General features: G+C 35.6%; 1 protein-coding gene across 9 annotated transcripts; it reads left to right on the top strand.

The window, feature by feature from the left end:
- The first annotated feature begins 4,413 nt into the window (after positions 1–4,413).
- LOC125222145 (lysine-specific demethylase JMJ25-like) lies at positions 4,414–15,714 on the top strand. Of its 9 annotated transcripts, none has more exons than XM_048124632.1 (13): positions 4,418–5,004; positions 5,085–5,200; positions 5,601–5,700; positions 5,803–5,944; positions 7,566–7,629; positions 7,711–8,479; positions 9,209–9,538; positions 9,691–10,257; positions 10,633–10,705; positions 10,789–10,874; positions 12,497–12,616; positions 13,090–13,165; positions 15,503–15,714. In XM_048124632.1, the coding sequence occupies exons 1-12, from the start codon at positions 4,501–4,503 to the stop codon at positions 13,159–13,161; spliced, it is 2,943 nt and encodes a 980-aa protein (XP_047980589.1). In that variant the 5' UTR covers positions 4,418–4,500; the 3' UTR covers positions 13,162–13,165; positions 15,503–15,714. The 9 variants fall into 9 exon arrangements, 7 of the variants coding, with proteins under 7 accessions (XP_047980600.1, XP_047980607.1, XP_047980589.1 ...); XM_048124624.1 differs by having other exon boundaries at positions 15,506–15,714; XR_007176482.1 differs by lacking the exon at positions 15,503–15,714 and having other exon boundaries at positions 4,415–5,004; positions 12,534–12,616; positions 13,090–13,170.
- Positions 15,715–25,710: the final 9,996 nt, after the last annotated feature.

Genomic DNA, 25,710 nt, shown 5'->3' on the forward strand with positions numbered 1-25,710 from the left:
GAATAATAGGTCTCACCTCATTAGAAAGAAAAGAGTTTATGAAAATAGAAAATGCATATTTTTATGGGATGAATTATAAAAAAAGTTACATATTATTGTGAGACGGAGAGAGTATCTAGTATCTCTCAATTCAAATTTAGTTATATCTCTATTCAGTTACTCCCTTCGACCGCCATTAGAAGTCCCGGTCGCTTTTGCGCACCCGTTTTATAAAAATGATAGAAATAGTTAAAGTGAATAAATGGTAAAATAAGAGAGAGAATAATGTAGACATAACTCTTCATAACATTATTTTCTCTCTAACTTTACCATTTCTCCACTTTAACTATTTATTATTATTTTTATAAAACGAGTGCACAAAAGTGACTGGGACTCCTGATAACGAACGGAGGGAGGATTAGACAACTTCAATAGGAAATTAGATTCCAAAGATTCAGCTCTTCGAGACAATGGTTAAGAAAAGGTTTCTTTAGTAGCAACAATATATAATTTATCCGTCCTTAAAAAATACTCTCTCCGTCCCATTTTAGGAGTCTCGATTTACCATTTTTCACTTTAGTAGTCCTAGTTGGAATATTCCATAAATGGTATTAGGCCTCACATTCCACTAACCTTTTTCCACTCACATGTTATTATAAAACTAATATACAAAAGTAGGACTCATATTCCACTATCTTTCTTCACCAACTTTCCTTTACATTTCTTAAAATCCGTGCCGATCTCAACCGGAACTTCTAACTAAGTTATAGTAATAACTAATAACTAATACTCCCTCCGTCCCAGATTTGTAGTAACATTTTGCCATAAAAGTCCGTCCCACATTTGGAGTAACATTTAGAATTTAACATATTTACACATAAAATTTTACCTCATTATTCACTAAAATTACACCCAAATGTCATTATCTATATTAAATTAAATCAAAACAAAAATAAAAAAACAAAAAAGTCAAAGAGGGACCCACCTTCAACCAACTCACTTCATTTATTACACACTACATCATCTCACTTCATTTATTACACACTCCATCATCTCACTCCACTATCTCATTTCATTTATTACACACTCTACCTCTCACTTCATTAATTACACACTCCACCAATTCCTTAAAACCCGTGCCATAACTAAATGTTACTGCAAATATGGGACGGAGGGAGTATCAATTTTGTATGTTAAAAATATCAACACAAAGACATAAATTTATCAATGTTCTTGTGCTGATAAACTTATGACTTAGTGTTGATATTTAAATTTACATGTTGTAGTGATATAATTATGTCTTTGTGTTGATAATCTTAACACACTAAGTTGAAAGTTATTAGTTATTACTGTAAATTAGTTAGCACGCTAGCGCAACCCTATATCAAAAATACTTATATATATATAGAATTTTATATATATGGTACGCGCAGATGGAAAACTAATTTTTAAATATAAAAACACCACTATCTCTACTTTATTCTTTTTTCCACTTAATTTACAAAACAACGGTGAATAAAATCCCGTTTTGAATAAAATATATTCCACTTAGGCCATGTTTGGTTGGCGGTAAAGTAAAGTTGGTAAGAAAATGATTACTGGGAAAATGAATCTCGGGAATATGATTCTTAGTAACTTTACTTTCCTGTGTTTGGAAAATATCAAGATTTTAAATTTATACTTAATTTAAACACCAAACTAAAAATATACTTATTATTTTTTTATTTATAAAATATAATATTGTACAATTTTTAATAAATTATTAATTATAAATAATAATAATTATTATATTATTATATGAATTACTACGACGGATAGTTTAAATATGGATTATCCATCTTAATATATAATAATATAATAATAATTATTATTATAGTTACATGGTGTATTATACTCGTTTATAATAATAATAAATAAACTTGCACTATGACTTTACTGATTAATTATTAATTTATAAAATATAATAATTATTATTTATTATATGATTTATATTATATAATTATATTTTAATTATTTAATAAAATATTAATTTCTATTATGAATTATTATAAAATATAGTTATAATTATGATAATTTTAATTATAGTTATTTATTATATTAAAATTAAGTATGATTTATAATTTTAATTTATTTTAAAAACATTGTCATTAATAATAATAATTATTATTATTATTATAATAATATACTATATTGCTTAAACATGTAAGAATCCTAGAATTGGAAAAAAAAATACCTAAGAAAAGTTAGGATTCAGAATCCTTGAAAGTTGTACTAAATTTCTCTGTTCTCGGATTCTGATTATTTTCCCAGTTTGATTAAAAACCGAAACAAACACATGAATTAGGGGTGAGCAAAAAAACCGAAAACCGAATATCCAAACCGAAAATTTGAAATTCGATTCGGTTTTAAGATTTTGAAAATTTCGGTTTTTCGATTCGGTTCGGTTTGGAGGAAAAAAAAATCGAAAAACGAAATTATATTTTAATACATATATTATATATTATATAAATACTACTTAAAATACTCCAAACCCTAATATTCTCCTTCTTCAGCGTGTTCCGCCTCCTCTCCAGATCTACCTCCAAAGTTCACTCTGTCGCCATCTCTTCTCCATCCTCCACCTCGTCGCCTCCGTCCCATCGCCTCCGCCCTCCACCCATCTCTTCTCCACAACGTCGCCCATCTCTTCTCCACCCCGTCGCCTCCTCTCCAGATCCACCTCCAAAGTTTTGTGATTTTTTTAATTCTGGTTATAGTTTTGTAATTTTTTTGTGTGATTATGCTTATTTCGGTTTTGTGATGTTAATCATGTTATAGTTTTGTTATTTTTTTAAAAATTCTGGTTATTCGGTTATTCGGTTTTTGGTTGAAATTCCTACAATTTTGGTTTTTCGGTTTAATTCGGTTTTTTTAGTTCGATTTTCGGTTTTTCGATTCAGTTCGGTTTCAAATTTCCAATAAATTCGGTTTTTCGGGTTCGGTTCGGTTTGGGCAAAAAATCGAACCGAAACCCAAATGCTCACCCCTAACAGGAATTTAAAATTTAAGGAATCAGATTACTTTTCTAGACAGAATCCTAGCAACCAAACATGGCCTTAAAAGTAGGATGGCGGGAGTATATGCATTGATGTTCCGTGGCAGAAGAAGACATGGTGTGTCACTTGAATTACCCTAAGGCCCGCTCGATAGTCATGTTTTGCCAAGATAAAATAATTTAACATGGTATTATTACCTGTTTGGTTCGTAAAGTAATACCACCATCTAGCCCGTGTTTACCCTTTGACCCAGTGAGGTCCATATGTATTTCCATGATTTGCATTATTATTAGTTTATCTATCATCTATCACCTATCATCTACCATAATCTAAAGTGCAAGTTGAGTAAAAAGACCTTGATGTCCTTTTTGGAGGGAAATGGAAAGATGGAGTGTCTTCTATCACAAAAACAATTTTTGAAAGCAAAAAAAATTGGATAAATAATGGTCCAATAAAATGCTAGCTTCTTGAAGAAGTTTTAAACACATTTAATAAAGAAACTACCATTAATTTTTTTTATAATTAAGTTATTAAATTTATATATTAATACCCCTTATATTTGGGTTAAAATTGGAATTGTGCTAGAGAGTTTAGTTTGCCTTCCATTTATTTGGGTTAAAATTGAAATTTAATCCTTTATTGCAATATTGTTTCTCCGAATTAATTCACAAGCTAAACGACAACACAAATATGTAATGTTTACAATTTTCATCCTATATTTACTCAATCCTAAATTTTGAATAATAATGTTGAAAATTTAAATTATAGAAGTATAATTAGAAGAATTTATAGAACTATTTAATTTATATTATAATAATTGATATTGTATTTAATTGTCAGAAGTTTATTTACTGAAATTAAAAAGATGTTTAAAAATAAATGGCGAATAATTAATATATTGTTCTTCTATAGATGGAGTATTGGATAATAGTGTTGATCAATAATTTTTGTCAAATGATTAAATTTCTTTCAAAAATAAAAATTTAGTACTGTAGGATTTCCTTTGTTCCATTAGAGAAAAAAGAATTTCTAAAAAACTAGAAACTGCATATTTTTTGAAAAAAAAGAAAGAATATAATTTTTTTTTTTGTTCAATCTATTTTTTCCGTTCAATAATAGTAGAGACATCTCTTTTGACATAAAATTTTTAAAAAATAGTATGCAATGTATTAAATATAAAGATAATAAAGAACTATTAAAGAGAAAAAAGCATAAAGAAAATAAAAGAGATAAAAGTAATTAAAAAAAATATGTTTTTATTTACTAATAATAATAATAATAATGTACTAAAATGATAAAATAACTGCATAAATTCATCATGCGCGCAAGGAAGGGGTCGATAGAGCAGAGGGGATAAATAATTTCAAAATTTTCTGTATAGATATATATTGCCATTGGTATCTGTGATTTAGTAGGTTTAAATAGAGTGCAGGCGGGGTAGAAGGTTAAGTAGTGGAGCTAGGGATCCCTCCTGGCCTGCATTGAGATGGATTTGAATTTGAATTTTCCGGAAACAGCAAGTGGCGGTGAAGTAGTGGAGGTCAAAAATGATACTGACGAGAAGGAGATGAATAAAGAAGAAGCCGTGGTTAGGAAGAGAGCATCGACGCGGACGTGGTCTTTGCTGGCCACGGAGAAGATTACGAAACTGAATGACGAGGTTTACGACTGGGAATATGATAGGAAGCGGAGGACTAACAAAATTGATTCTGATGAGAATGTCCAAGGTCAAAGCCCTAAAAAAAGGCGGGGGAGAAAATGTCCAGCGATTGAGGGGGAGAAGAAGAATGTCGAGGCTGAAAGTAAAACAAAGCGGGGAAGAAAGAGGAAGGTTGTGAGCACTGGATTAGAAGGGAACGAGAAGAATGTTGAGGATCTGCGTAGGTCAGAGAGGAAGAAGAGTGGGGAGAAGAAGAATGTGAATGTTGAGGGCCAAAGCGGTGGTGGAGATGGGAGAGATTTGTTCGTTCATCAAACACATGACCAAAATGTACTTGATTCTTAGTTATCTTTTCCTCAACTAATCTAATCTGCCTATTTAACTCTCTGTCTACTCTTGATGATTTGCAGGGGAAGAAGAATGATCGCAACACTTGTCACCAGTGCAAGAGGAATGATAAAGGGGAAGTTGTTTGGTGCACCAAGTGTTGGCGTAAGCGATATTGTCTCATTTGCATAAGTAGATGGTGGGTGACTTATCAATTTGAACTGAAACTTTATCTTCTGGCTTTTATTATTTGATTATATGATCTTCTAATTGGTTGTTGTGTGGCTAAAGGTCATCTGACTTGATTTCCAAAACATGTATAAACATCATAATTTATTAAAAGAGTTTTTTTATATTGATATCTCTATTCAATGACTACATAGAATCACCATCAAATCGGAAGTTTGATTTCAACCAGTTTTGCAACATACCACACTTGCACAGTTTATATGGATCTTACCATGACAAAAATTAGTATTAGTTTGTTCTTATCTGAGATGCTAATTTGGGACTTTCAGTGTACGAGATGGAGGTTTCATACTTGCTTCTTTATTTTATATCCAGGACTCTCAACATTATGTGAACCGAACTTATCTCAGGTATCCTAAAATGCAGAAAGAGGATTTTGCTGAAGCTTGCCCAGTTTGTCGTAACAACTGCAATTGCAAGGATTGCTTGCGGCTATTTGGACCAACCAAGGTTGGTTTATGTATTTCCAACCAGCTCTATTTTATGCTGTTGGCGGCTGCTGCTGCTGCTGCTCTCTTTCTCTATGATTTATCTTTTGTAATTTGCTTGCAGCACTTGAAGGATTTGACATTGAAATTTAATGATGAAACAAAGATACAGTACTCTGAATACATGCTGCAAATGCTTCTGCCCTTCTTAAAACGATTCCATGAAGAACAATTAGCTGAGAAGGAAACGGAGGCTAAGATACATGGTATTTTTTCCAAGAAACTTATACGTATGGTGGGCAATTTTTTATAATGCAATTGCTGGGTTACTCTGGGATTTATTAGTATTCACCTCTTTGTGAGATTATGTTATGCGTTTGGTTAACACTTAGGCTTTGATAATGAACCACCAGTCTGTAGCAAGTTAGATATGTTTACATATTACCCAAATACAAAATAATATACATACATGAAATTTTTTAAGCTTTAAATGTTCATACTCTGTTTAAATCCATAGTGGAGAAGGAGATTTTGTGGAACTCTTTGAAAAGTAGAAATGAGTAACTCAACATAGTTAAGAGGCATGCACTATTTTGAGAGAACAGACATGGAAAGGTGAAATGAAGCGTAAGGGTGAGGAGACCAAACTGAACCAAGTAGTTGGGTATTGCTCGGTTTGTTTTTTATTTTATGGGTAATTTCATTTTAGATTCTTTTAATAAAATTTAATTCAAAAGAATAGACATAATTTTTACATGTTTTTTGGTTAAACCATTAAAATAAAAACTGAACTGAATAAAGTCATAAACCGGTTTCGTTTGGTTCTTCATTCAATTTTCAATCCGTTAAAGACTGGTCTTTGGCACTTTGGTTTCTCTGTTTGTATGGTTTTTTGTCCATGAACCAGTGTCAGCATAAAATGAATTTAGGCAGGGGTGCAAGTTGGAGGCAATAAAAATCGAATAAGTTCTTCCACACTGGTTGGACCAATTTGGCTTTACTAAAAGTTATACAGGTGAATGCTGTTAAGACTGTAGAATTTATTAACAAAGAATTTCTATGGAACAATAAAAATTTAAACACATGTCCTTTCACGATTGCCAAGAAGAAAAATGAGCTGGAAACACTAGTTCAATGTAATTAATTACATGTTACATGCAAATACCAAATAGTGATGCAACATTCATTGATACAGAGTGAAATGCGGCACCAATGTAAAATGTCCGCATAAGAAGCATAATACACAACCATAAAAAGGGAGAACGCACGAACTGATACATCATACTCCCATCGTTCCATAGTAGTAGTAGTCATTTTTCCATTTTGGGCGTTCCATAGTAATAGAGTCATTTCCTTTTAGTAAAAAGCAACACATTTTCCCACTCTTACTTGATTATCTCTACTTTTCCCTCGCTCCTACTTTATTATCGTTTTATTTAATACATTGCACACCTTTTACTTAATCTCTGTGCCGGAAAGAAATGCCTCTACTACTATGGAACGGAGGGAGTATATTGCAAGAAATAAAATTATGAACTAAAATGAACAATGATAATCCTCTTACTAGACCAATCCTCTAACGAGGCCCTACGGTAAAATTACCATCCTTAAAATAAACTCAATAGTTCACATCCGTCTCAAACCTCAAGGGTATATATACTACTAAGGAAATAAAGATAAGAATTACAATAACTACTGGATGTAACCACCAATGAACTCCTCATTAATTTAACCATCAAGCAATGATATCATTCATAGTTAGAAGGATTGTGGCACATCTAGTTACACTGATGTTGGTCATCTATTTGGCATCAAAGACCTTCAGAATTAATATATATTATACTATCAAATTGTTCAAATTTTTGATCAGACAGTTTGTGTGGGCAGGATTACCAATTTCAGAGATAAGACCACAACAATTGAACTTTGAGAAGAATGAACGGATATACTGGTAGCTCTTTGTACAACTATTGTCTCCTTACTACTATCCATCTCAGTTTATGAATTATCATTTATGTATGTATCTACGCAGCGACAACTGTAAAACATCTATTTTTGATTTACATCGAAGCTGCCTAAAGTGTTCCTATGATCTTTGTCTGACTTGTTGTCAAGAGCTTCGGGAGGGACGTTTACAAGGTTGTGATAAGGGAGTGTCCCCACAATATTCTGGCCACAGTCTAGGTTACTTGCATGGTGATGATGGTAGTAATGCAGATATTGTGATTAAGACAGAACCTCCTGATGGAATGGTTGAAGCTATCATCACAACAGATCTTGAGGAGACAAATTCTGAGTGGAGATCTGCAGAAAGGGGTATTATTCCATGCCCACCACCAGTGCTAGGAGGCTGTGGTGAAGGAATTCTTGAATTGAAAGGCATATTTCCAAATGATTGGGTCTCTAACTTGTTGCTGAGAGCAGAAGAATTCAACTTGGCACAAGTAACTGGAGGCTTGAATGTAAACTTTCAGAAGTGCTCTTGTGCAAAATTCTTAAGTGAGAATGTGGATGGAAGTGTATCAAGTGATACATTGCGGAAAGCAGCTTCTCGACAAGACTCAAGTGACAATTTTTTGTACTGTCCAACAGCTAAAGATCTTCTTCAGCATGATGATTTAAAGCATTTTCAATGGCATTGGTCAAAAGGTGAACCTGTGATTGTTAGTAATGTACTTGACACCACATTTGGTTTGAGCTGGGAACCCATGGTTATGTGGCGTGCCATTAGACAAAAAACGGGTGATAAACGTGGAACTCTGTTTGATGTAACTGCACTAAATTGCTTGGATTGGTGTGAGGTATGTTAACTTGTTAATCCTTTTATACCTTCAGTTTTACTACATGTTAATTGCCCCCTGCGCCCCTAACAACACTGGGATAAAATAAAAATTACTTTACTTTACTTGGTTATGCATTTTGAGAATGCACCACTAGTTTAGTTACACATTCTCAAAATGTGTAGCACCCAAATTCAGAAGCAAAAAAAAAGGTAACCCATTTTCGGAAGCTAATAGAAGATATAGTTTGAGTTGGATAATATATTGATCCCTCAGTTTTGTATATGAATGAAATATCTTATGTGCTTCAGAACAGCAGTAGATATTATTGTAAAAATGAGTCAGTCAATTAACATTAACTGCTTTTGTATCGGTCCCCAGTCAGTCATATATATTACCTATGAACATGTAGCAGTACTAGTTCAGTCAGGCTTGCAACTTGGTGCTCCTGGGCTTTTGGTGTTCTCATGACTCATTCACCAAGGCAGAATGATTTTGGCAAAATCCCTTTGATGTAGTATTGTTATTACTATCTGAATTTACATTTGAAATGCTCGGTGTTCCTATTGGTGGTTCATGTAAGGTGTTCTATTGACCTAAAATTAGTAATGAGATGTAAAATGCCATTTCCTCTTTACTACTATTATGTTGGAGGCTGTTCATGTTTTTCTTGTCCATGTTATCTGCAGATTTGCAATCTTTATTCAGGACTTTCAGGTTTTTATGTTCATTATTTTAATTGACAAGCAGGTTGACATAAACATTCACAAGTTCTTCAAAGGATATTCAGAAGGTCGTTTTGATGATTATAAATGGCCTCAGATACTCAAACTGAAAGACTGGCCTCCTGGTAACTTGTTTGAGGAGCTGTTGCCTCGTCACGGGGCTGAGTTTATTAGCTGCTTGCCTTTCAAAGACTATACTCATCCTCGCAGTGGGTACTTAAATCTTGCTACTAAACTGCCCGAGTTGTCTCTAAAACCGGATATGGGGCCAAAAACATATATTGCTTATGGAGTGGCGCAGGAGTTGGGACGGGGAGATTCTGTAACAAGCTTGCACTGTGACATGTCTGACGCAGTATGTCCCCTTGTTTGAATTTGTGATGCTTGCTACCATTTAAATGTTGTCCAGCAGATGATTGTGGACTAGTTTATTTGTTGTTGGCCATGTTTCTGAGATGTTACTTTTGTATATGTATTAAATTTTAACCTTTTGGTTCTGTCATTCAGGTGAATGTGTTGACACATGCAGAAGCAGTGGCGCTTAATCCTGAGCAGCTTCTCGATATAAAGAAACTGCAAGAGGACCATGCCAAACAAGATAAAAGGGAAATGGATGGCAATGCTAAGATATTAGATGGATGGGAAGGAGAGCTACTAAACAGTGAAAATGGAATATCCAGGTTGAACAGAAGAACTTGTTCACATGATGTGGATGAAACTAATCTGAGGAGTGAAACTAAGGAACTAAAGGCTTGTGTTATTGGAAATGGAAATACACTGGATGCGCAATCAGCTAACAGGGAAACTCTGATGTTTGAACAGAAGGATAGTGCTATGGATGATTTGTTGGAAGCTTCTGAAGCAGGTGAAAGTGGCCAAAATGAAGAATATGTAAAAGAGGAGCAGGGATATAAAAATACTTGCATGCATGGAACTGTATCAGAAAGTTTTCAAGACCCTGAGGGTGCTGCTTTGTGGGATATTTTTAGGAGAGAAGACATTCCAAAACTGGAGGAGTACACGAGAAAACACTTCAAGGAATTTAGACACATTTTCGGTAAATACTTGTCTCAGGTAATCATTCATATGTTAATGTTAATATGTTTGTCCTGCACCTATATGGTTTTGATATTTAAGGGTTAAAGGAAGAAAATAGTTCTTGATCCTTCACAACTTTACCAGAAGCTACTTAGACAAGTATGCTAGCACTTGTATTCCAATTTTCATGTACCTTTATCAGTGACATCTGTCCATAGTTTATTTTATGGATGCAATAGTATGATTTACCAGGCTGAGCCACATTTTCTTGTGTTTTCTGGTTATCTGTTACGGACTTACTGTAATAATTCTACAGATCTTTTGTCTTTTTGATAACTTTTTACTTATACTGTCCAGTATTTTCTTGATGCATAACCATATATTTCCTATTTACGAACTGTTGTCCTACAGGTTGTCCACCCTATTCACGATCAAACAGTATACTTGACAGTGGAGCATAAAAGGAAACTTAAAGAAGAATATGGTTTGTATTTCCCTTCATATTGCTAAGTAGCATGAGTAGTACACTCTTGGGGCTCATCTTATTTATTATTCACGTTTGCATAGGAATTGAACCATGGACATTTATTCAGAAAGTAGGTGATGCTGTTTTCATACCTGCTGGATGTCCTCATCAAGTTAGAAACTTAAAGGTAGATGTGTTTTTTCAACTGCTGTTATGTAGAGATCTTGTGAAAGCATTTTATTGAATGTTTAAATGTTGATTTCAAGTAGGTCACGCTTTATCCCTCCGTCCCATATAAATATGTGCACTTCCCATTTTCGCCCGTCCAACAAAAATATGCGCATTCTATTTTTGGAAAGTTATATCAATTTAATAATGCAGGTCCCACTATCCACTAACATTACTTTATCTATCATTCTCCTCTTCTCTCCTACTTCACCATACCATGCTCCTCCTCTTTCTTACTTTACTAATTTTGTCTTAATTCCCGTGTCATATGCATTGCCCATATTTTTATGGGACGGAGGGGAGTTTAACATAATGCTTCATTGCTCAAATTACTTAGTTTCCCCAGGACTTGGTGATTAAATTTGATGAAGTGCTTCAAATAGATTTTACTTTTGAAATGGGTTGGATAATTTAATGCACCTGCTATGTGATACTAGTTACTTGTGGTGTGATACTAATTATTGGGTTAATTATTTTGTGTAGAGCATTTGTTAGAGGTTGAAACCTTGAACTTGAGAAAAACCCATCGGTGATTTCAACTATATATTCTACTATTTGTTGTCGTATCTACTTGCTATTTACAAAATATTCGTATTATATCTAAATTGACACTCCATTTCAAGTTCGGTCATATATATCTACAAAATCCTACTGTAAATGATTCCATCAGGTACAGATTATTTGTTTGTATACACAAGATACACAACAATCAATTTCTAGCATTTTCCATATGTTTGGTTCTAGCAGGCTGCATGCGGTTGTTACTTGTTAGCAAAGCTGTATTGTTTCATAGGATCACCAGTGCAGTGGTACTTATAGCTTTGTTCCTAACTTCCTATGATACTTTACGAGTTTTTATCATTCTTCTCAAAGAATGATAAAGCACGAAACACCGTTTTAGCATGCAAAAGACAAAACAGAGCAATTGAATATTTTGAAGGCTAAATTTAAGAATATAATAGGATCTAGGTGCAGTTTAATAGAACATTTGCAAAGGAGTTCCACAGAAGGTAGTTTGTATTATTTAATTAATTAAGTCTTATCTTGAAGTTCTACTTGAATCAAACTTATTCTTTTTCTCAATTATAAGTGTCTCAAAGACAAACATCAATGTTGTTTAGGGTTGTATAGTGTAGATTATTGGAAAAACATTGATATGGGGCCAAAAGCATATGACTTAAGCATTTGTTTGGTTCAGATCTTGTTTGGGGCCTTAGGTTGTTTTCTCTGTTAAATTTTGGAGTAGATACGTCTCCCGTATATTGCAACTTCACATTAGTTATTTAATAAAGTTATTTTGTTTCTTATTAAGAAAATAATAGAGCCAATTGTAGGACAGAATGGAAAAAATGAACAGTTGAACTTTGTACCAAGTCGAATGCATATGAAACTACTTTCTGAGTCATTTTCTCATGTCTAGCACGGATACATATGTAATTTGTCCATTAATTAGAATTTATTTGTTATGTTGGATAGGTTGATGATGCAATAATTGTATTATTTTGCTTATAATATGTAATCGACAATTTGCATTTAATCTGCTTCCAGTAAGGCTAAAAGTTATTATCTTTCTTTTCGTAGTCATGTATAAAGGTTGCACTTGACTTCGTTTCACCAGAAAATATCAAAGAGTGTGTTAGATTGACGGAGGAATTTCGTATTCTACCACAAAATCATAGGGCTAAAGAAGACAAGTTAGAGGTATACCTTCTTAATCTTATCTTTCACTTATGTTGTTTTCTTGTATGTGTGTGTATTCATGAGCACATGTGCGAGTATGAACTTGTTCACTCATGTAGGGGCAACATTATTTAAGTGGAGAGGTAATGTATTTGTATTTTAGTTATGTTGCATTACAAGAAGAAGAGATGGTTCTTTTTTATAATGCATCTAATTTCAGTGTCGGCCACACAATACTCACTCAATTTTATTAGTTAATTCTTCCAATTCTTAAAAAATATACTATTTCGTAAAAGTTTAAAACCTATGCCTATACACATGCATGGAGATATTTGTTGCATCTATGTCTATACCCAACTGGAATGTGTATCGAGGTCTGCTTGCTATTGAATATTGATTTTATCATAAGATCTTCATAATCTTATAAACGTGTGTACTTGCACAAGTCATTGTGAGAAGATTTAAAAGCTTTGGAAATGTTAATCTACGTACAGGTGAAGAAGATCATTCTTCACGCAGTTGAAGGAGCTGTTAGGGATTTGGAGGATTTGTCAAGGCCCAGCTAGAAAGGTTTGCTTTTTCACTCTATCCTTAAAATTTATTTCAATTTCATTTGCAGAAGAATGTACTTTTTATCCATTCATATATTCCTGTCCCAAGGACTAGATAGTGTAATGTGTTGTACTCTAATACATTATTTTTCTTGAAGCCATTTGCTTAGTTCAGCAGTATTAATTGGCGCCACTTACATGGAGTTATAGGCGCAATGAACATGCCACATCTGAATAAATAGTATTCATTGTATCAGTGGAAAACTCTAGGAAAATAGTTCGAATTAGTAGGTTTGAGGTGGGTAAGGTATGATCGTGGTTGCATAATCACGAAATCTGTCATCAATATATGATTTGTTTCCACTAAGATGTTTGCGTACCAACTTCCGGGTGGAGAAAATATGGGTGTCTAAGCTCTAAGGTGGCACGTAGATAGATAGAATGGAGCTCTGGTCATACAATTTCACAACCCATCACATGAGGAGCCTTATTGTTTGAGCATTTATGACCGAAATTGTTGTGCTCCTCAAAGATGGCTAGTGGATTATCATGTTGGAACTGCAACTCAAGCACCTCTGGTATTGGTTGGACGTTTCCGGTACAATGACACCACCAAAGATGATGATATCAATCGTCCTCCTGTACATTAGGCTTGTTATGATATGGATTGTTCCATGTCCTTGCATATGCGAATTAGTTAATTATTGTTCTTTATTTGTATTTATTTCATTAAAGAGTCTTGATATTAGTAGAGTGCTAAGGATAAAGTTAGAGTTGTTTTAGGAGTCTTTATTTAATTAGGAAATAGGAATTCTATTCAAGTAAGAGTTTGTACTTTATTATTCTATACTAGTTCCTCATTGGATGAGCTACCAATCTCGAAAATTTATAGTTTTAGGATGGTAGGTTAGCTGTAGGGCCTTGTAAGAGAAATTCGTTTTTTCGTTAAGTTTCTAAATATCTAATTTATTTCATGTTTCTTCCCAATACCTCCGCCTTTACTCCTATCAATTGGTGTGGTGAACGATGGCTACCAATCGTATCACGGACGCTCGACTTGATGGATTGGAGAAGGCCGTTGAGTTGATCAACTCCAAGTTCGACAACATCTGTGCCAAGTTCAACGCTCTGGCAGCAAGGTTCGATGCCCAGGATGCCAAGTTCGATTCCATTCTGCAGGAGCTAAGGGAGCTACAGGAGGGTCGCTAGCCCGGGCCCGATCTAAAAGGGCCTCAGCATACTATTCCCAACCCAGCTCTAGAACCAAACCAGAGGCTCCCACTCCATCCACAGTGGCGTCTCCGACCACTCTTTTATCTATTTCGCCGGCTGGCCCCTTATTCAGCCCACAACCAGTGGATCGTCCACAATTGGCAGTAGCTGATCCTGTCGTTCCGCCCCTATCATGCTTCCATCTAGCACTCTGCCACGACCCCCTTGCCCCCTCCATAATAGTGTTTCGCGCAGGTGGTCTACACCCAGCAGTCTGCATCAGCCCCCTGGTTCTTTCCTGCCCCTGTTACTACTTTCTCAACCCCCATACCTGTCCAAACACTAGTTTTCACAGTGGTGTTTCCATACCTTGCTCTTTTGGGTTTTATGCAGTTCTACACGGCATGGACAGCAGTATCCTAGTTCACAATGAAGGGTCAAGTGAGGACTTGTCTTGGACCATAGACATTTGAGTTTCCATCATTGGCGAGGAGTATTTCTCAGAGAACTCTATTATTTGATTCTATTTCATTCGAGTTAATTGAGAAGCCATTTGGTTCAAGTATTATTGCTTCTATCTCTTTATCCCTATCATGATCCCACAAGTTTGTTACACAAATATTTCAATCTTCAAATGTGAAACTATGAGTCAGCCCAAACCCTTTTATCTCTATTGTACAGTCTCTTTGTAATGATTGCTGGTGCTAGTTTCTAGAAAAGTGGTGAATCTATTATAGAATGGGAACAATAATTAAAGATGTGTGTAGTTTAGTGGATCTGAGAGGACTTTTAGGGTAAAGGTTATTTCTTGTTGAAGTGTCTGCAGCATTGGTGATTTGGCAATATTATGCTTGACATTATTTCCTCATTCAGTTGCAGATCATTTTAGTGGATTTTTACTTTGAGTGTTAGCTTAGATAGATAAAAATACTCTAAAAGCTAATGCACTGACTAAATTGAAATATTATCCAGTTTCGAGCTTATTGAATCATGTACTAGTTTTTTTCATATTACTCAATATGAATTGCCAGTCGAATCTATTTCCCAAATAATTTGAAAGTAAACTGGAATCTGTTCTGGTGTGCGTGGCATTTGCTTCCTTTTATGGTCATTCTACCTGAAATTTTGAATCGAATTTCTTTAGCAGGACAAAGCATTTTGGCTGGCCTCATGGAGCTCACCAATTTTTTGGTATGTATCTTTACATACTGAATGATGATAGTACTAATTATTACTCCACTATCATTCCGTCAGTAGTTGGAACTACTTGTAATTTCAAACATAATTTGTTGCAACTCTAAATATTTTCGACTTGGATTTGGTTATATGTTATTTACCATCTTCTGCTTTCTGTCACCACATGATGTAATATGAGAATAGTCGACTCTGAATCGTTTGTTGTCTTACCCAAGTACTGTGATTCTTGAAAAATTATAGTATTATTTTTTAGGTTTTGAGCAAATAATGAATTTAATAATATATAAATTACGCACTAAATCGCAAAGGGACCAATCTTTATTTTGAATATGTTGCTGAACACGTTTTCAAGAACAGCAACTAACACACACACAAGACAAATGGTATTGTAATACCCAATAACGTCATGTTTATTTTTGAGGAACATATATGAATGTATATTTGAATGATAATGTAAGGATATCGGGGCTAATTTCATAAATGTTTACCAATTTATAGTACTTGTATCAAATTAGTCACTAAACTTTAATTATTTCAAAATGATGACTAAATTTTATATTTTGTACATCCTCCGTCCCAAGTAGTTTAGTCATTATCTTTTTTTGGCAAAATTTTTATCTAGTTTCAAACATTACTCTTCCTTACTTTATTCCTTGTATATTTTACTCTCTCCATTTTAACTTTTATCACATCAATTTCCTAATTCCCTTTCCCAAAAGAATTGCCCCAACTACTTTGGGACGGCCAGAGTATCATTTAACGTACAGTTTAATTTTTATAATTATTTATATGTAAAATGAGAATTTTAAATACTCCATTCGTCCCATAAAAATATGAGCATATGATATGACACGAAAATTAAGACAAAATTAATAATCATTTCTGAGTAAGATGAAATCTTTTAATCATTATCAATCTTGAATTATAAATGTGTAATATATATATGCGTGTGTAGCACCAGCGATTTTCGGATAATAAAATTTTTCCTATTGAATGTGATATGGTGATTTAAAATGGAATTTCTGAAAAATAATATTTAATTTCTCACGGAACGAGGAATTAAATCTTTTGGAGTTTGCACGAATAATATTCTTTGGAGTGATGAATTCTTTTAGTTCCTTTGTGAACCTTGGGAAGTAAGAACATTGAGGGATTGTGATAGTACTTGGCATAACACCAAGGGACTATGTATGATGGTTGGATTGCGCAAAGGGGAGTGCGTATGGTGATTTAATATTCATATTTGTGCAGTGCGAATTGTTGTGGTGAAGAGGAATATCTTCGATCTTCGTGGAATTTATTTAAAGTACCGTATATGAAGTACGCAGCGTGTTTTTGAATAAAGATCGATTGTAGAATTAATATTTGGAACAACACCAACTGTTAATTGCCTTCCGTTGGGCGAATTTTGTTGACGACGAATTAATTAATGTTTTCCGTGAGTGAGAGTGCGAAATATAAAATAAAACATTTGGGCTTCTCAAATATAAATAGAGTCCAACGTTTAGTACAAATTGGCCTTGGGCTTATGAACTAAAACAATTAAATAATTATGTGGAAGATGATTTAAAAAAAAAATAAAAAATCTTGAGCCCAATCTCTTGTTATTCTTCAAGCAGATTTTCACAATCTGCTCCCAACGTGAGTTGTCTTCTTCAGGAAAATGCTTCATCTTCTACTCCACTCCATAGCCGTTACTTTGCAGAATTTAAACCTGCAATCATTCACCAATTAAATCCCCATTAACCCCAATCAATACAAATTAATCACCCAATTGATTGGGACTTAACTCTCACAATCAATTCTCATACTCCCCCACCTACACTATACGTTATGCTATACTTTCTTTCTCACAATCCCAAGTTCACACAAGCTGCCAACTATAAAGAAAGAAAATAGTCAAATGCCAAATCACAAATTGTTCAATCCCCAATTTCGAGCATTGCTGCTCAAAAGGCAAGTAGACTATTGTTTTTCAATCACAGCAGGGAGGGTAATCTAGCCCGAAACCCGCGGGTCGACCCGAATAACCCGGTAAAATCATAGGGTCAGCGGGTACACGGGCTGGGTTATGCGGGCTGGCCCGGGTGGATTGCGGGTTAGCCCATGGGTTGAACATTTAAAATAAAAATATAATTAAAATTTTAGGTTATATACTTATATTAAGTACATATGATAATTACAATATTAAAAGCAACATTGATATGAAGTATATATGGTAATTATAGATGTTATTAATATGTACTCATACTTAAAGCCGCAGTACGTCTTTCCTCTCGAAGACAATGATCCGGTTGAAGTTTCAAAAGTTATTGACGTAGAAGAATGTCATTCAACTCCATAGAGTTTATTTTTTGACATACTACTAGCTATACTATCTTTTTTAACTGCTTAGAATTTTTTTTTAGGTATACAATTAAGAATGTCATTCAACTCCTTTGAAATGCATGATTTCCATTTAGTTGTAGTCAGATTAACGTGTGCTACTAATTAGCGTTGTTTATGCATTTTGTTTCAATTTTCAATTGCTATTATTTTCTTTCTCTCGATCACTTTGATAATACTTTACTATTTGCGACAATCTGTTTAATTATAAGTTAGAATATTGGATTGGATAGAAAGTAACACATACATTTTTGACCCAAATAGCCTGTGAGTTAGCTCGAAACCCGAAGATTTGGGCTAGGACCAAAAATTTATAACCAAAAAAATTCACAACCCGAATAACCCGCACCCAAATAGCCCGACAACCCGAGTGGATCACATCCCTACAACCAAACCAAGGTAATGTTTTCACACCGTCACTCTCAAATTCTCAGATTTTCATGTTTGCTAATGAAATTTACACCAACGTGATGGCCGAATTCAATTAAGAGAAACTCTCCAACCTGTAGTACCACCAATTTTGTCTTCGACAAGGTATACCCTCCCTCCTAATTCCAAGTCCTCAATCATCAATTCATATCATGATCATCATACATCACTCTCACACATGACTCAATCAACAATTGAAACTCGAAACTAAATGAACAATAACATCAATTGAACATCAACCTAATCGAACAACCGCTGTAATTACACGAAAATGCAAAAAGAGCATAATTTACAAAGGGAACTTATCTTTTCGGGTGAATCAGGGTTGTTTGGGTTGGTGGCAGAATTGTCCGGGGTTGTTTCGGGCTGTTGAGTGGTGACTAGAGGCTTTCGAATGACGACAAGTAGTGGTGGGAGAGATATCCGATGGATGGACTGACGGCGTGACAGCCTTGCGACGCGGCGGCTGGTGTGTGCGACGTCAGCGATTCCAGACCGAGGAGAGTGCAACTTGTACGGAGGGAGCAAGCTGTGAACAGCGGCGACTCCGAAGCGACGAAGGCCGCTGTCTGCAAGCGAGTCCAGCGAGGCGGCGGAGACAAGTCGTAGGCAGCGAACGTCGGGAGTGTGTGTGCAAAGGAGAGTCGGTGCCGACCGCTATTGACCGACGACAGTAGCGGTAGAGCGGTGGGCGGTCGTGGTCAGGCTGGCCGGTTGGGTTCGGAGCGACTGGACGGAGGCTGCGTCGAGTTGTTTGGGGAGAAATTGGACTGGTGATGGAGTGTAGTCGCCGATGTGAGAAAGGCGGAAGGGTACCGACGAGAATTGGTTCCTTCATTTGGAGATCTATGATTTGGGGAGAGTAAATTGAGGCGGCAAACGGCGGGAATCGGACGACACCTCTAGGTCGCCGGAGTACTGCTAGCGGTGGAAGAGAGTACACTGTCAGGGGGAGTGGAGTGAGACGGAGTGGAGGTGGCGAGATGTCGGGTTCGTCGAATTTCTGGGCGGATGAATGTGGAGAGAGGGAGTGATCGATAGTGAAGAGGGAGTATTTTTGGGTCACTTGTTGGGCTCTTTTCTTTATTTGGAGTCTTGGGCCTCTTTTAAATTGAAATCCTTGGCTGGCTACCCAATTGAAACTACGCAAAAATTGAGAAACGAGAGAAAAGACTTTAATTAGGGTGCATGCATTCTAATTACTAGTTTTCTCACGCTATATGTTGTGTTACTACCTTGTTATTTAAAGAGAATTGCTCCGTGAGACCTTAAATTCGGAACGAGGAATTACTCAAGTGCGATACCATTTTAAGCGAACAAGGTGGGCTTTCTACGTTCATGAAATATTTTGGGCTTTGTTCCCAATGATGATAAAATACTTTGACGTGAATTGAATGATTGCCACGCCGTGCTTTGGATTTTGTGGAATACCTATTGTTGTGATCTCTAGGGTGCAATTTAAGTACACAAACAAGTAATAATTCCCTAAAAATACTACTTTTGAAAGTATACAAACGTGCAATGCAGTATAAATGGTGTCGAACCCAGATGGAGGAGATTAATTGCTAAAACTAGTAAATCTAAACTAAAAAGCAGTAAAATAGTTTAATTTTGGATTTTTGATCAAGAGGCAAGTGAAGGACGAATCGAGAAAGTTAAATGCTATAATATGGAGTATATATATTTATATATATAGTCATAGAATCATAATTTAGAGAATGCTAAAGTATTAGAATTGAAGTTTAGACTAATAATAATAGTCAATAAATAGTATTATTGTGTTATTTTTAATAATTTATATTCTTATCACAATATAATTTATATAAAAGAATAAATTTGAAATACTAATTTCGGGTTTATGGGTACCCGATTAGTTAGGTTTGGGTACCCGCACCGGGTATTAGGGTACCCAAATTCACATACGGGTCGGGTATTGTGTATGATATTTTTACCCGAATTTACAGGCCTAATCCTAGCTTGTTTCGGGTCACTAGTTCACATGAATCGTAAAGTCTAATTACTTTCCATTATTTATCGGGATCGTGTTGATTTTACGCTCTCAGTAGTTGATCACTGATCGTGGAATTTTACACCTAGGATAAGCTGATCACGTCTCCTAGGCTCTACTCACCAACCTCTCACTCTTACTGTCGCATAGTAAGCTCGAGTTTGGCTTCTAAGAATGTTCAACATAGAACATCCACCCCGGACTATCACCTAATCAGTTTTAGTCTAGGGTTCCTTATCTATGTTAGCTTCCTACTCCAAATTAAAGAGACATTGAAGTTAACGCCATTACCTGATTAAGTTTCCTAGAAAAACCCAACACGGGTTGAAATAAAGACATAGATAAGAACCAAAACATGGAGTCTTGGGCCTTTGTTAAGTTGAAATCCTTGGGCGGCCGCCGAATAATCGAAACTATGCAAAAACCAAGAAACAAGATAAAAGACTTTAATTAGGGTGCGTGCATTCTAATTAGTACTCCATCTGTCCCACTACAAGTGAGACTTTTCTTTTTGGTCGTTTGTTTTGCGAAGATGATAAAAAATAGTTGAAGTGGAGAGAAAATAAAGTAAGAGAGAGAATAATATAGAAGAGGGTCGTATATACATTATTATTTAACTTACTTTATTTTATCTCTACTCTAACTATTTATTACCATTTTTGCAAAACAACGTCCGATTTGGAGTGCCTCACTTGTAGCAGGATGGAGGGAGTAGTTTTCTCGCGCTAATTGTTGTGTTACTACCCTGTTATTTAAAGGGAACTGTTCCATGAACCTTAAATTCAGAACGAGGAATTACTTAAGTGCAATATCGTTTTAAGCGAACGAAGTGAGCTTTCTTTTAAGTACCATTCATGAAATAATTTGGGCTTTGTTCCCAATGATGATAAATACTTTGACGTGAATTGAATGATTGACATGCCGTGTTTTGGATTTTGTGGATTATCTATTTGCCCTGACTTTGTGTCGGATGCCTGACTTTGCCAGAGGTTTAATCGAATTCGAGTTTAAGTGTGGGCTGCAAACCCCACTTAGACTAGTGATCACCATGTGGGGACCGTGAGCCATTTGTCGCGCATTTGGCCGGTCCAGTAACCGTCGTGGTATGTGGTCACATTCCCGGTACCGTGGATACTTTCAGATAGAGTATGGGTGATGGAAAAATGTCTGATCAGACGACTGTGATGAAATTGGAAATATTTTGTGTACTTGGGTTTTTTTTGAAAGCTAAACCCCAAGATCGCTCGAAATTGGCTTGAAAATTATTTTTATGCAAATATTTTCGGCAACTGAGTATCTTTTCAAGTACTCAGCCCTGCATGTGTTTTCCCTATGTGTAGGTTGAGCAATGAAGAGTCGTGGTGGGTGTTGAGTGAAGCCTCTAAAGTCTATGTGTTATCTGTATAGAATGGGTCGTGTCTTCATACGTGACGTCATTATTTTACTCTTGATTGCTTCCGCTAAAACTATTTATCTTTTTGAATAATGCGTTGTTCACCGAGATACTTTAAACTCGATCACTCTGATACATCCTTTTGATGATTAAATAAATTATTATTCGGTCTACTTCTGCCCAAGTATGAATTCTATTATTAAAGCTTCTATTTGCAGCACACGTTTCGTCTTTGAACATTGATTACATTACTGCGGATAGGTTGCTTGTTTGTTTGTTTGATTTTGGTTATTTTGAATTTTACTAATCTCAGTTGTAATGTTGTGGTCATTCAGTACTATCCGATGAAAAAGGTAAGAATGTGGTCAAAAGAAGGCGACCGTTCAAGACCATTTCGAAACCCATAGATGATAAGCTTTGGCTCTTTTTTTTTACATTATTGATGAAACAATGTAATCAAATGTAAAATGAAACAATGTATTCTTGATGTATCAATAAATGCGCCCTAGATTAAGTTGTGTGTTGACATTTTTTGCATGCCATCTGTTTCATTATTAAGCCACTGCCTGATACATTATCCAATAGGCAACCGAGAATAATGTATTGCATGTTTGTTAACATTGTAGTCATGCGAATAAGCTCTGGTATGCAAAGTGTTTGTGCTATACGTTACATTATTAAGCCCAATAAGTACATTATAACAGTTTTATAACTAATGTATGCTAATAATGGAAATAATGTAAACGAGATGCATCTTCATGTTGTTGTGTATATATATATTAGTCAATTGGTGATGCAACATTATGCGCTTTCAGCAGAATTATATTTTAATACATGTTGAAATAAAATATTATGTAGTTGATTTATAATCGTCCCTATTTTACATACTTATATATAGGGTCCAAGAGGGCGAGTAGTTGATGGTGCTGATGATTCTTGGGATAATTTCATTCCCATAGTAGCTAGCTAGACATTACCGAAAGGAGATGGAAGAGGAGGATATGGAGATGGAGGAAGATGATGCAAGGGACGGGGTTCGGCCAAAAAAGAGGGAAGATATACTGAACGAAACAGAAAGACTTCACATTCTAGGAAGAAATAGTGAGACGGCTAAATAAGGGCAAGTTTAAGTGTACACCAAAGGAGATTGCGGCTGAGATGCTGAACGACGAGGTCGGCGGGGATGTATTCAAGAAGCTCTTTATTTTCATGATGGAAAATGCGGTGATAGAGACGCCCGGTGACGGAATGGTCAAGCCAAATATATTACGACACACTGATCATGCGGACGAGACATAGAATTACAATTGGTGTGGCTACCTGATTGATGTTCTTGATTATACGCATGTGAAGGGAAACTCGGTGCTAGTGCGTCGTTTACTCGTCGTTTACTCGTCCACTTGGATTCGTCGTGGTAAGCAATCTTTTACAAATTCTATGTAATGTACATGTCAGCTTGTAATAATGTAACAACAACCTAACAAAATCTTTGTTAGTCTTTGTATGTAGACAAGGTTGTGCATTGTCGAAGGACCGTCATTTGGGCATGGCCTATGATTAAAGGGTGGACCATGCAGAAGCTTCGAGACAGACAAAAACTAGAGATGGAGACGAAAAAGTTTGGGATTGGCAGTCTGGAGGATCCTTTGAATAAAGAAGAGTACCCCGAGGCGAGGAATGTCGCAAACGGCAAAAGGATGCAAATCGGCAATGTGGTGAGGGTAGTCGAAAAGATTCAAGTAAGTTAGGAGAGGAGTGGTTGGCTTCAGGTGCTCGCATGACAAATTCTATATAGGATTGGATTCATCGACTGATGCAATTACCAGCCGATGTAATGGAAAAAGACCGTTTCAGATTGGGTGCTCAAATAGGGAAGAAAATGCTAGGGGTGGTTGAACAAAGCGTTAGTAAATAAGTTTGGTTTGCGCCACATTAACCCAGACGAAAGAGCACGAAGAGGAGTATAGTCCGCCATGAATCGCTGATTTCGAAAAAATGATGCAAGCATACGATGTGGTAAAAACGATAGATGAGAAGCCAACTGTGCATTTGGAGGACCATTTTCGTAACGACAGCGGCGTTGGGAGTAGTGGGGCACAGAGAGATGTTCGACCGAACATTAGCACATAAGAAGGTCCATCATCACCTAAGGGTGCCGCACCAGAGCAGCATGATGCCACTCTTAAAGATGCTGACAACAATGAAACCGTCAACGACCCACTGGAACATGAGAATACGAAAACGAGTGAGGCCTCTGACAAAGGGAACATATGTGAGACTGAATGGACATAACAGAACAATAATGCTGCCAAAGGGAAATGCGGTAACAAAACTAGCAATGTTCAGGTCTGATTACATTTTTATTATTTAGTGAAGGTAACTGTTCATTTTATTTTCTATACCATGAAATTAAAAACATCGGATTTGCTTGCATAAATGTAAAGTCGATTGCATATATTACATTTATGTTAACTAAGTTGTTACATTACTATGCAACACATTTTACATTAATGTCACCTGCATTGTACATTATTTGCTTGCATAAATGTAAAGTCTTCCCCAATTAATAAAAGATCCCAAAACAATCAAGGTTGACAAAGGAAAATGCGTCTAACAACCGGACAATGTTCTGGTAAATGTGTTCCCTGGTTACATTATAGTAGAGTAGTTTGTCAATTATATTATGTATAATTTAATATACATAAGTTTTATTTTCTTTTAAAAAAAGACGATTGCAAAAAAAGACAAGGTAAAAGCAGTCTCAAAAGTGATAAACAAGCCCTCAAAATATGAGGTTAGTCAATATTGTGTACAAATGTAATTATGAATTATCCTTCATTGTTGGTATTACATCACCGTTGATTGCGGCCATTTGTGTTCGGGTGAATTAGGCAAGAAAAGCAACGTTAAGAACGAAGAAGAAAAAATTGACCGCGCAAAGCCTACTCTCTCCTTACATTGATAGGGCTGTGAAAATAACACAAAACCAAATCAGGTGGACAAGGAGATGTACTATTGGATCCTAGATACAAAGAACAACAATTCGTAAGTAGCAACTAATAATGTCATGACCTGTTCTATATAATGTATGCATCGATCGTGTTGTGATGTTGCAATAAATTTATGTAGGAGTGTTATTGTTTACAAAGATCGCTTCGCACAAGCAACGAAGGAAAATTTTATTTCGCTGGCACTGTTTGAGGTAGTGGCAGCCGGCACTGGCGGACACACATAGCCATGAGGAAGGGCTTAAGCCCTTCCCATTTTTTAAAAAAAATTTCTAGTAGTATAATATTATAATTTTGTTAGTAATTTGTGTGAATTAATATGCAAAAGCCCTTACCAAAATAAAAAAGTATAAGGAAATTATTATCCCATACAAAATTTGAATATATAGCCCCTGCCATGACAAATTTCTCCGTCCACCACTGGCAGCCGGAGTAGTAGACGCATGGTGTTCCTATTTGAACATCATGGAATAAAAAAAGGCTCCAAAAACAGCTACGAGGTTGTTTTTCACTACATGCCCATGTGTTAGTTTCTTCACAAACTATTCTCAACTAAACTTTATTTCTTACGAAGTTTAACATTTGAACCTCCGTATACTACAATACAGATTGAGGGTGTTGTCGATCCAGCAGAAGAGTCGGATGACCAAACTATCTTTGAAGTATTCAAGAGTAGGGTTCTCACATAAACCGCAGCCATACCAGAGTTCGAATGAGATAGCTACAAATTGGTAAGTCATGTGTGTGACATCCCTAACCCAAAACCTGCATTATTTTGCATATTACCATATTATATTGTCATGACATATTTTATTGCCGTTTATACTAAGAGATATGTCAGAGAGAATATATTTATGGTTATGATCGACTCACTATAATCGAATATATAGATAATTTTAATTTACGGAAATTACTAAATAGATGTATATATA

Source organism: Salvia hispanica, chromosome 1 (genome assembly GCF_023119035.1).
Source record: "Salvia hispanica cultivar TCC Black 2014 chromosome 1, UniMelb_Shisp_WGS_1.0, whole genome shotgun sequence".
NCBI lineage: Eukaryota > Viridiplantae > Streptophyta > Magnoliopsida > Lamiales > Lamiaceae > Salvia > Salvia hispanica.